This window comes from Asterias amurensis, chromosome 22 (assembly GCF_032118995.1).
Source record: "Asterias amurensis chromosome 22, ASM3211899v1".
NCBI lineage: Eukaryota > Metazoa > Echinodermata > Asteroidea > Forcipulatida > Asteriidae > Asterias > Asterias amurensis.
In genome coordinates, this window is record NC_092669.1 from 1,404,182 (window position 1) to 1,417,176 (window position 12,995).

Sequence of the window (12,995 nt, forward strand, 5' to 3'; positions counted from 1 at the left end):
AACAAAATTGCTGAAAGAAGTTGTTCCTAGAGCGTGAGCACATTGCTGGGTTCTCACTTCATTGGTCCACTGACCAAATGCGAGTTAAAACACCTAGACATGTAACGGACATGTTCAAAAGCATCTCTTTTAAACTATGAATTATGGGCAAGTGCAAATGCTGACGGACCAGTGAAATGAAGAGCTAGGTTTCAGTCCTGCTGGCTTGGTTAGACTGAAAAAGGTTAAGGGAAAACCCTGCAGTGTACAAGTGTAAATCCTCTTGCTGCAGTAGAAAATGTCCAAGGCTGAAGTAATTCATAAAGTACTCAACATAACAACCACAAATATTTCCCCATCTGACATGACACCGCCATGACAACACAAATTCCCCGAAGAGTCTTCATCCTGCTCCTCAAACACCACAAGAATGCCTAACTCTCAGTCACTATCACTGCATGTAGGTCATTTTCGCATGCTGGACCCACTCCCTGGAATGACTTCAAATTCGTAATATTTCTAGTGACGATACTTTTAAGATTAGTTTGAAAATAAGCTTGTTTAATATGGCATATCTGTTACATGTACATGTATATTCTTTGTCTGTTTTTTGTGCTCTTTCTTTACTGTGTGAGGATTCACTCTCGTGCGCCTCCAGCACCTACTATTTGCTGGATTATTTGGCACCTCATTTCTTGTTTTGTCTGTTTAAGTAATTTTAAATGTGCAATTTTATGTAATTTAATGTTTTTACCCATCCCGTCATTGGCGCTTACGCTGTTGGATTTGCTGAAATGAAATTAAAAAATTATAATGTCTCCACTCCCTGACATTCTGAGATGACACTGCTTTCAATCTCAGCTGATGAACGTTATCGGATCGCCTACAAAAGTCAAGGGTGGTCGACCCAGCATCACGGGGATTTACCAGCATGTGGGATTCCAAATTTCTAAAGGAGTAGATACTTTAAACTCATTATAGAGTCGAATCCAATGGCAATCAGATTAGGGATAAAAAGGATCATATATTCATTTCCGACTTGAACTCTTATTATTTTGCATGAAAACTTTGAAGTAGAATGGCTTATTGCAAAAATTTAACACCTGCTTCATAAAGACTTAGACCAAGTCCAAACTGGCGTGTTTTTTTTCAAGAACGATCACCTAACATCTCAAGGCTGGGTGGCTACTTCAGGGAGAAGGCTTAACTGATTTGGGATACATGTCACTACCAAAATCAACTGCCACCAAGGGCACCTTGACACTCCTTGGGATGAAACAGGGTGACCCCCTTCACAGTCTGTAAGAATGAACATGTCATCAAAACCATTCACAACTTTCCCATGGATAGAAATTAAGATTTTGCTCATCCTTGGGATGAAACAGGGTAACCCCTTCACAGTCTGTAAGAATGAACATGTCATCAAAACCATTCAAAAATTTCCCATGGATAGAAATTAAGATTTTGCTCATCCTTGGGATGAAACAGGGTAACCCCCTTCACAGTCTGTAAGAATGAACATGTCATCAAAACCATTCAAAAATTTCCCGTGGATAGAAATTAAGATTTTGCTCATCCTTGGGATGAAACAGGGTAACCCCTTCACAGTCTGTAAGAAAGAACATGTCATCAAAACCATTCACAACTTTCCCATGGATAGAAACTAAGATTTTGCTAAATTTTCCACTAGGTGCATTGTAGACTATCCACAAAAATACTTCAAAATCTGAACTCAAATGAAAGTCTGAAATTTCTCGTCCCTGAAAAATAAACGATCCCTCTTAAAATTTCCCAATAATTTCCCCATTAATAGTTCAAATACACACACATAGAATCAAGGCCTGCAGTTAATTTTCTTTTCCGTCGGACGACAACAACATTGCAAGAAAGCCTACGTACACATTACCCTTTCCAAGCTAATTATTGCCAGCATACCCTCACCCCTTCGCACTCTGTCAGACCCCCCCCTCCCTCGCCCCTCATCTATAATTAAAAATATAAACACCAATAATAAAGGCACACTAGAAACAAAGGTGACACATCTATCACACACACAGAGCTCTCTGTGAATATTTGTTTGTATTCCTCAAGGAGATTCTGTTTGGCTGCATTTATTATCAGCCCACGAAGTCGGTGAGTCATACTTGCGAAGCAGTCGATTACTCCTAAGTCAAGCTCCGTCCGTGAGAGACAGTGAGGGATGAATTCGTAGAACATGCATTTTTATGATGATGTAATTTTGTACTGCATTGTGTATCATGTTCCAATGGCGTAATGTCGTTGTTCTTCATTGCACATTGGATACCATGTGAAGAGAATGTAATAAGAACATCCAGATGTCTGAGCTCAATTTAGATCAATAATCAGAGGCAACTGCTATTTTTATTGTCTCACATGCCCCTGGTCAACGTTGGTGCCCCTTGAAATGTTCAAGTGACCAGAACTTTGCATTTTTATGATGATGTAATTTCGTATTGCATTGTGTATCAATTGTGTAATGTCGTTGTTCTTCATCGCACATTGAACACCATGTAGAGAGAATGTAATTATTCTACATTACAAGAATATCCAGAAGTCTGAGCCCACTTTAGACTGCCTATCAGAGGCCATTGTAGTCCTGTTATTTTACCTAAATGCCCCATTTAAACTTTGATGCCCCTTGCAATGATCCAGTATCTGGCCTGATGCTTCGTTTTTTAAAAAGGCCATGACACCAAGGGCACCAAGGCAAGTTTTCATTTGTAAAGAGTGGACAATAAAGAATTTAATTGATTGGAAAGGGCACCTACAAGAGAAAATTTTACATTTCTGTTGGACAATTTCAAGGAGCATCAAGGCAATGACATGGGTCAACAAAAGCAGTTGCCCTACCATAAAAATTTAATCAGGGCATTGTGAATTTTGAAAAGGGCTTCAAAATTTGCTGTAAATATTGTTATATGTGGGACCAAAAACACATTAAAAAAAATATATAAAAACTTTTTTAGAAAGGGAGACCCCGACAACAACAAAAACTGATCTTCAAACAAAGTTTGCTGATTTTTTGTTTTTATAAGAGACAGGACATAAAGACATCCCTCTGAGTCTGACGACCATCAGAGTTTCCCGAGAAGGCGTCGCCTGAAGACATCCTCTCGCTCAACTGACTGTCTTACATACATTTTATCCACTGTAAAGAGATTACTTTCTCTTGACAGTACTGAACACTTCATACACCGTTTAAATGCACAATCATCATCGCTTTAAACATCCTACAGATTGTGAGGAATTTATACATAAACATTTTTTTTCCACTGAAAAGTCTGGAGAATAACTCAACTTCTGATCTACACTAACCTTAACTCTACAATACAATGTATTTTTACATCTACAAATGTAATGTAAACCTGTTTTAAAAACGCAACGTGGGAAGGATATGAACAATACATTGTACCATAGAGAATACTAACTCAAGAAAACCTGATCTACATACATGTGTGACCTCATATGAGGTCATGATGAACATAATCACTAAAATTGTATAGCCAGTTCAAATCAATGCCCATTGTGTTTCGTTGTAATCCTCTGGATTAGTGCTAACTATACAATGCACCTGCTGAGCGACAATAATTGAGTTTACTGTTGCTGTTGTTCCTGAACCACATACATGACATATTAAAGGAACCAGCAGCCGATTTCACGAAACGCTAGGATTAATCCTAACTCGAGTTAGGATGAGTAACCCGTCCTAACTTAGGATGGGTTCAATGCGTCCTACGTATTTGGATACGGAACTGAACCCGCCCTAAGTCTTAAGATTAATCCTAAGTTAGGATGAGTTAGTGAAATCGACGGCCGTTGCCTTGGATAGGTTGAGTTGGTCTTTGAAAAGCGTTTGAAACCCTTTGTCATGAAATGCATGGTTAGATAGATAATTTAGAAGTAGAATATAATGATCCACATACAAACATGCCTCAAAATTACAGGGTTTTCCTTTTAAGTCACAAACAAACATGGTCAGCCATTTTATGGAGTCAAAATTGTTCTTTGTTATTTTTTTGCTCATTTCGGTATGTCCTTATCATAATCTGTTACATGTAGTTGTTTTTGCTTGAATAATTCATTTCTTGTGTTCATATATTTTTATTGGTTCATTGTGTTGTCGTTTCACTTTTATTGTGCTTTTTAACGTTGAGGTCAATAATTGATAATAAAAATAATGATGAATACAAGACTTCATTCAAGTATAATTTACAAGTAATGTGTGAATTTTAGTTTGTAGCTGTCCTCAGTCATTTAATGTAGAGAATATGCTCTATAGCTGTTAGGGGGTGATGAGAAGAAAATTAACAGTAAATTATAAATTCCAAAATATTTTGTCTGCCAAATTCATCACGATGACTCTAGTATAAATCACAGACAAAAACTAATAAACAATATTTTAGGTCATGCCAAAATATTTCTGCTTCCGACTAAAAATGCAAACATCAACAAATGTCCCCGTTGTTTATTTGTCAAGAAATTTGTCTTAAAAAAAAACCTGCTCCCAGAATAATGTACTGCAAACATGGAGAGTTTCGGTCATGAAGAATAATATTTCAATGTGTTATGAGTTGGCATTCCAGCTCCATACGTAATGTAACGCTAACAAGGATGGTTCCCTGCATGATTCACTAGTATAAATATAGACTGGAGTGGGGTTACCACGAATGAATGAATGGTCAGGTAGCTGCTCCTGACCACAGTCCAGACATACCACAGATGTTTACATAATCAAACTGTTCAAGAAGTCTGGGAGCTAATCATTTTACAATACATGTATCCAGGGTTGTAGCTAGACAAATTTTAGTGGTAGGCTGTATCCATTTTTTGGGGAAATCCACCAAGGTAAAGTGGATCAACAAAATTATTCATGTTTAATGCGCCGTATTTTTGGTCGCGTGAGGGCGCCCTCAAGAGTATTTTTATCACTTCCAGGGGTATTATGCGAGTTTCAATAGGCGTTTTGTCACTTTTGTTGCACTGTAATTTTAAGTTGCTTTAGAGGTGGGTTGTATCGGCTCCTTCAAATGTCTTATTGTCCGTGATGGATTAGATGTCTGTGTTGTTAATGTGTTCCGGTCTTTCATATCTGTTTTGGGTACGAATGAATGTACCCCCGGAAGTGATTGAGAGCGCCTTCAAGTGGTCAAAAATATGGCCCATTATGGGGCCATTATTGATTAAGTGCAAGCTTCAGACATGTTGCCAGAAGGGGCCATACTATAAGTTGAACACTTTGAATCAATTGCCTTTTAGAAACTGACTGTGTTCTTACTCTGTGACATTTTGATACTCCTTACTTATCATTAGCTGTGTCTCAGCTGTGTCTCAGTGGACAATATTTTGATTTATTCAAAGGGAAATCTGTGCTGGGCGGCACAATGTATATATTGCTCACTCAGAGTGCTGGGCAATTTTTTGTGTGAGTACTGGGCAGGCTCGCCGTATCGCCCCCCATGGCTACATCACTGCACTCAAAATGAGTTAGGGACTTGTTAAAAGGCAACCAACTGCATTGCATGCAAATGGAGCACTTTGAAAGACTTGAATAGACCTCCATCTTGGTCATGTTCCTCGTATCAAATAACAATAATGCATGCTAATAATCATCTTGCGATTAGGAACCAGACTAATTTGTTCTTCTAGCCTCGGTTTGTTAACATTGATATCAATGGCAGAAAATTCAAGATGGCTGCACAGTGATAAAGGTGAAAGGTCAATTGAACCAATTTCTGTGGGTGCTGTTGGTTAATTCAAGGGTTGTGCTGTGCATCTAGTTTATTTGTCAAAACGGTTACACAGAACTTGGGACTTCCGCTTATCCTTTCAACTATTTCTGTCAATTCAAATCCAAACTACATGTGAGCCTATCTTTGTCTCTGCTGTGCCTTGAACATCTGTTTAGATTGATTTGGAGCATTACAAATACCTAGTACTACTTATATTATTATCTGTAAAAGAAGCAATTATGTAACTTTGTCAACACACTTTCCAAGATCGGTCAGGATTAAAAAATAGAAAACACTATCTATTGCCACTCAGTCACAAAACTACAAACAACAGGTGTGGAGGCCTACAATGTAGAATGTTAACAAAGACGTGTTAACAATTATTGTAGGGGATTGAAATAACGTATTACACATTTCGTGGGGGATTAAGATTAGACAGTTCGGCCAACAAAATGGATCAATCATTCTCCCTGGATAACATCTGGGGCTAACATTTTTAAGAAAAGGAAGGTCCCAATTTAAAAACTTATTAACCGTCTGCTTTGTGTATACTGTGAAGGTATGGAAACATGAATGTTAATATTTTAAGTTATCACACAAGCGCGAGTGGAATGCGTCCCATATCCAACGAGGCCGAAGACCGAGTTGGATATGGGACGCAGACGCACTATATTTTCCGTATTTCCACGAGCGCGCGTGTGATAACGTATTTATCTTCAAGCAAACTTAGCGCGTGACATAGAACACACAAGACGCATGGTAGTGATATTAGCCGTGCAACATAGGTTTTTATCACCACTCCATTCTGAGAATCTGATTGGAGGATTAGTGCATACTTGAAGATAATGTGCTATGGTTTCAACGTTAACAGTCAACTGATCAACCTGGAACCATCTCAGCCCTAGTTATAAATGTAGGTTATTGCACTGCTCTATACTCTTGGTCATTAAAGTACCCATGTACAGTACAAACATTAGGTGCTTCCAAAAATGTTTCCGGTAAGCAGAAATGTTTTGTGCTTAGCTATTGTCTGTGCTGTCAGAAGCAGCTTTATGAAACAGGGTTCTGGGCCCAATTTAACAGAGCTGCTTACAGCAGAAAATGGTGCTTGACAATTTGCTGCCAAGCAAAACTAAGTAGAGTACCAGTCACAAATTGCATTATACAACATTATATTTTGGCCGGTAACCTTAGTCTAGCAAGCCTTGTCATGCTTAGCTACTATGGGCCCTGATGGTGATAAATATAGGGCCAAATAAAAATAAAAACATGTTTAGGGACCTCCCTTTCAGAAAAAAGGAAGGAGGAGGCACAAAACTTTTTTTAAGACTTGCGGCTCCGCTATTTTTTAAAACCTTTTATTTTTTGCTGAGACGGGTAAATTATACCTTTTTTTCCCATTAAAATAAAATAAAATAAAGGAGGCGGCCTCTAAAAAGGAAGCGGGTGGGGACGCTAAACATGTTTTTATTTTATTTTTTGCCTAGTAGAGTGCAGACGTAATCAAACACTACTGCGCTCATCGCTGGATACTCAGCATATGTGAAAAAGTTATGAGTAACGCAGTTGCCTAATTTAATATCCTGACTTGGAGAGTAAAGGATATATTTGTATCCAGGTCTTTTTCTAAGCTGGGGTGTTGTTGCAGGGGAGCGAGTCACCGAGAACAGGTGTTCACTCGAGGTAAAAAAAAGCCAGAAAGTTGTGTAGATTGACAGTTAAAGAAAAAAGAAAGAGTTTTGACAGAAATCATCGTCATGATCGTGTGCAAACTTTTACAACAAAGATAATTGGTCACATGCAAAGATAGGGGTGGAGTTAAGCACATTTCTTACCAAGTTTATATTTATCAATATATTTATGCAGCCAAAATTACTGTCTCATTGGTTCATTTTCTCTTCAAAAATTTAAAAGTTTTAACAAAAGTTGGCTTTAATTAACATTGCTTTCTTCATATTATTTTTAAAGAAATTTTGAAAGTCAAGTAAAACATTTAATATTTTCCATGTGGTTTGAAGATTCATTTGACTTTGAGCTCGACTGAGCGAGGCCGTATCCGAATAGTAGCAGCCACTGCTGGATCGGCAGTGCATCATCATGCAGTGATTGAAGTAGAGGACATCCAAGTAGCTTGGTAGCGTTTAAACCCTAGCTTCGCACCCTGGCTTCACAACAGTCCTAGCTGTAACCGCCAATTCTAAGCAGCACCGATTCCAGGACAATGACCCCTTGCCGTGGCTTGCAATATTTAAAATAAAAGTGGCCTAGCACCTTTTTGTTAATAATAAAGTAATAATTTAATACTTAGCGTACTGTCATGCAAACATTTTTTTAAATAGATTCTATTAAAAATATTATTACATTTAGAACTCGAAAAACCTCATCTGCATACCTCATTCAATACCCAATTATTGATGGCGAGATGTCCCATATAAACCACAACAAATTTTACCATCAAGCGATTGGTTAGGCTTCCAGGGGAATGACAAGGTCTAGGGGAGAGGGATAATTATAATAACAAGTTCTTATATTGCGCATTTCACAATAAACCGTATCAATGCGCTTTACATTAGTCCCCTGGTCATTGGGCCAATAAACATCCCTTTGATCTTTCTCAGCTCCCATTTAGGGAGTATACAGCCCCGAGCTGCCGTGGCGCTCCGAAAGCTTTTCATTCACAATATCAACCTCTACCCTCGCAGGTACCCATTTATACCCCTGGGTGAAGAGAAGCAATTATAGTAAAAGTATCTTGCTCAAGGACACAAGTGTCACGACCGGAACTCGAACCCACACTCCGGTGAATTAGCACCAGAACTTGAATTCGATGCTCTTAACCACTCGGCCGCGACATTCTCATTCTCATCTCCTCTCGTAGTCTCAGGCTCGACCTCGTTCTTAAATCTTATCTTTTTACAAAACAAAGAAAACACACACACAGAAAGGCAAATACAATATGCCCGCTTGTTAATGTATGAAGACAGGTTAATATTAATAATAACAAAGAGCCACAAAGCCAGTCAGTATTTTGAAATGAAGTTTGTTGAGCAAAAAAAACATTTTTTGTTGGAGGAGCTAGTCTGGTAACCTCCTCTGATTAAGTTGTCAGGATTAACTGTTAAGTTTACATTTTCCGGACATGAGAAGGCTGGGTGTCAGACATACCAGACGAAACACATCGCCCACTCCGCAAAATCCTGCAAAACGTCATTAAATAACCACAACGAGAAGTCAAATTATAATTGAATGCATCCACAATGGATGAAGGAATACTCCAAATGTACAAACATCTTCAAAATTATCAAAAAATGAATGATTTCTTACCTTTGAAGAACGATAATTATTGACAGACTGAGCCGCACTTCAAATCGTTACGTTGTTTTGGATCATCTTTCAAAAGGATATGCAGCCACGTGATCCAGTTTGCAGTTGTGATTGGTTTGCGAATTGATGACCTAATTTTTGTTCGTTAACCAATTATTGCCACGAGGTGGCGCTATTTACAACTAATGGTTGAGCTTTTATTACTGTTCAGTATTGTTATACCAGTTTTCAGTATAATTGTATAGTTTCTGTACTTTTTGTAAATCTCAATTTATAATATAGACTATGCTTCAACCAATGATAAAGTGAAGCAATTAAAGGAACACGTTGCCTTGGATCGGACGAGTCGGTCAAAACAAAAGCGTTTGTAACCGTTTTTTATAAAATGTGTATGGTTGGAAAGATGTTGTAAAAGTAGAACACAATGATCCACACAAGTTTGCCTCGAAATTGCGTGGTTTTCCTTCTACTGTGCGAACTAACATGGTCGGCCATGGGAGTCAAAATTTTGACCCCCATTATAAATGGCCGACGTGTTAGTCGACAAGGTAAAAGGAAAACCACGCAATTTCGAGGCATGTTTGTGTGGATCATTGTATTCTACTTTTACAACATCTATCTACCCATATGCATTTTATAAAAAACGGTTACAAACGCTTTTCAAAGACCAACTCGACCGATCCAAGGCAACGTGTTCCTTTAAGCTTCCTTTCCCATCCACCCATCCATCCCACCCATTTTCATTTCCCTTGATGCCAAGAAAATCCAGTTGACAATGGATGAGAAAATAATTATTGTGATGAAAGCTAAATATTTCCATTAAAATCAACCAGTAAAATGATGAGTGACCAATTTTAGTTCAACAGCTTAACAAACAAATTTCATATTGGTCACTTTATTAGTGCGAAGTAAAAATTAATGAAACTATCGTTATGTGGAACACCCACAAACAAAAACTTGTTGCTTTGAACATGGAGGAATTCCTCCATGCTTTGAAACAGTAGAAAATCCAAGCGCTTCTACTAAAATAATTAGCGCCACCATGCGGTTAAACTCGCTTACTCCTAATAATGACTTCTTCCTCTCGACTTCGTCTGCTACAGATCTCCACAACAACGATCGAGGATTTGATTACATTTTCACTGGAAAGGAGCGAAAGAAATGTTTTATTTGCTTTTGTACAGTAGCTTAAGTACTCAAGCATAAGTTTTGATTACGTTGTATAGCCGTTTGTGTGGCCGTTCGTCATGTTGACTTTTTCATTTCTGTGGTCGATTCACCAGGTGAGAAAAGATGGCGGTGTTGGTTTGTTTTAATAACTGAAACTGGGCTTGGGATGTGGGCGGGGCCGGGAGTGTGGGATGGGGTCCTGTGGCTGGGATAATGGGTGTTGTCCCGGGGGGGGGGGGGGTGGACTATACTAGAGGAAAGTTACTTTATTTGTATGCGCAAACCATGAAAGTCAGACTTAAAATTACATTAATTCGCTAAGAAACTAATTAAAAATAAACTTTTATTCTCCAGGTGAGGAATTTTCTGTTGAAGGCAGCTCTGATCTACGGTATTACTTTTGTCATCGTACTCCCCCTGCTTTGTCGAAATCTGCCTTACTCTAAATACTTCAGCAGTCCCATTGACATCCACAAGAAAGTTTACGAATACAACCAGCGCAGAATCAAACAAGCAGATGATTATCTATCAAAGATAGGTATGGAGAATGTGAGGAGACGTGTGCCACCGAAGGCAGCGAGATTGCAGTTGGCCATTGGCGTTGTAAGCGTAGAGAGACAGAAGAAAAAGTCTAAGACGGTTGGAACGCAGTACCTCACGCAGGTTATGGCGCGTTTGCATGAGTCGATTTGGACTCATGGCGTCCAAGATAAGATGTTTATGTTCATCTGCAATGTCGAGAAGAATGGCGTCAAACATAAAGAAGCCGATTATCTTTCAAAATATTTCCATGTGAGACGGTTTCCACGGAATCGGACCCGACATGAGAAGATGAGCAAAGAACGCGAGAAAGAGAATTACGCATTTTGCCTTGAGTCTGCGGCCACCTTCAAAGCTGACTACGTCTTACTGCTCCAAGATGATGCTTTGCCACATTCAAACTTCTACGAAGTCTTAGACTATCTCCTTAAAAATAAACTAGAGAGGAAAACATTACGGGGACAATACACGCACGGCGAGAATGACTGGGTGTGGATGAAACTGAACTTTCCAGACAATTTAGCAGACTTTCACCGGAGCCCGTACTTTGCCTATGAGTGGATCGCACTCTCCCTCACCGGGGCTTCGGTTATATCCCTAATTTACCACCTTACCACAGGTCACGAAACATTCCCAACAAAGTCACGGAAACTTGCCTTAGTTCTAAACATTGTCTTCATTCTAAGTTTCTGCTACTTCTTCTTGGCCTTTTGGCTCATTGGGCGGCCTTATTTCCTTCGCCTTCACGGCCTTTCAAAACACTTCACCAAGTTAACACCCGGTACTTCCTGCTGCCTTCCTGCAGTTGTGTTTCCTCGAATTCAGGTTCAAGGGCTGGTGGATTACTTAAACACAATCAGGTGCACTCCGATACTCCCCCTAGACTTTGCCTTGGATGCTTATCGTGAAAAGACCAAACTCAAACAGTACCTTGCCGTTCCAAACCTCTTCTCACATATCGGATATTTTTCAGCGTTACATCAGGGTGTGAATAGTCGGGACGCTTATGCCTTCCTCATTGAATGATGATACTCGATCAATGGTCACGGAAGAAGTGAGTTTGTGTTGCTTGGCAACTGTTGCCTTTTATTTAAAATGTTGTGGTCATTTTGTATTTTCAATATTAAATCATGATCAATTTAATGCCATGTAATTGTAACTCATGTATGATTTTGTTGTTGTAACTCTTATCATCTTTTTCAAATGATCTCATTCCAAATGTATTTTGTATTTATAGTTTTAGTTCGTAATGAGTTTTGTTTGTTAGGGGGGGGGTGTAACATTTTAAATATACATATATATATTTAGGGATTTTTCCCCAAGGTGCCATCTATATTTTAGTGTTTGACACTTTATGAGCATTGAAATGTTAATTATTTCAACAGAGGGTGCACTATGAACATGTATTAGTGATTTAACTCCGATTAAAAGGGGACAAAACACCACAATTGTTGGTTCATCTCTAGTCTTGAAGTCAAGATGGTAATTGTTAAGCGCGGTGTAGCTACGGGGACGGTACACTCACCCTCGATCTCAGTATGTGTGTGTGTGTCAGTCGCAATTACCACGCGCTACCTACGACCGTTGCATGTATATAATCGCACTGTGACTGTTGCATGAACGGCAGACAAATAGGCAGCGCCTAACGACTTGTCATAAAGTCTAGTTTATCTCTTGCTACTTTAACTTACAAATATTACAGTAGGTAGGTGATAAGATTGTGCCTTTGATGAGACAATCATGTAATTTGGCAGTTTAATATTTCCCCTGTCTGCTGCACTAAAGTCTCATGCCTTGAACTTCGGTCTTGAAGGGCCACAGCAATGTTCCTTTGGTAAAGGGGCACTTCTAGGAGGAAAACCTATTAGAACTTTAAAAAGGGCACCATAAGGTTTATCGCGAATAGCAAAATATCAAGAGAGGGTGCTGTTGAACCCACACAAAGGTATAGGCGTTGCGTGCGCGAGTCGTAGAAACTGCATACAAAACCGCCCCATATTCCTTTCCACAATGCATTGCGGTTCTGAATCGCGATAAACCTTATTGCAATGCTGTGGGTACTATGGGTTGTATTGAGGCCTGAAATCTGTGAACTAAAAATAACATACCACATTTGTTTTCTTAGAAGTTAATGTTTTTAGAATGTTTTTATTGACAAACGAAAATCAGCTAAACCAAAACAGAACTCTATTTATGAAATTATACGAGTAAATTAAAAAACAAATAAATAAT

The 12,995-nt window shown here is 38.9% G+C and overlaps 2 protein-coding genes across 6 annotated transcripts in view; one reads left to right on the forward strand and one right to left on the reverse strand.

Annotated features, from left to right (window-relative positions):
• Positions 1 to 9,134, reverse strand: part of LOC139953575 (cytoskeleton-associated protein 5-like) — a 48,612-nt gene extending 39,478 nt beyond the window's left edge. For all 5 annotated transcript variants that reach the window (XM_071953035.1, XM_071953032.1, XM_071953034.1 and 2 more), the window contains exon 1: positions 9,054 to 9,134. The gene's annotated coding sequence lies outside the window, so the exon portion shown is untranslated. The remainder of the gene's footprint in view (positions 1 to 9,053) is intronic.
• Positions 9,135 to 10,130: 996 nt separating this feature from the next.
• On the forward strand, positions 10,131 to 12,776 carry LOC139953915 (post-GPI attachment to proteins factor 4-like). The gene is made up of 2 exons (XM_071953518.1): positions 10,131 to 10,336; positions 10,578 to 12,776. Exons 1-2 carry the CDS (start codon positions 10,301 to 10,303, stop codon positions 11,787 to 11,789), a joined length of 1,248 nt encoding a protein of 415 aa, XP_071809619.1. The 5' UTR covers positions 10,131 to 10,300; the 3' UTR covers positions 11,790 to 12,776.
• The last annotated feature ends 219 nt before the right edge of the window (positions 12,777 to 12,995 follow it).

Coding starts and splice junctions, on each gene's coding strand:
- LOC139953915 (XM_071953518.1), top strand. CDS start 10,301: ATGTTGACTTTTTCATTTCTGTGGTCGATTCACCAG. Junction 10,337..10,577: donor TTCTGTGGTCGATTCACCAG/GTGAGAAAAGAT, acceptor TTTATTCTCCAG/GTGAGGAATTTTCTGTTGAA.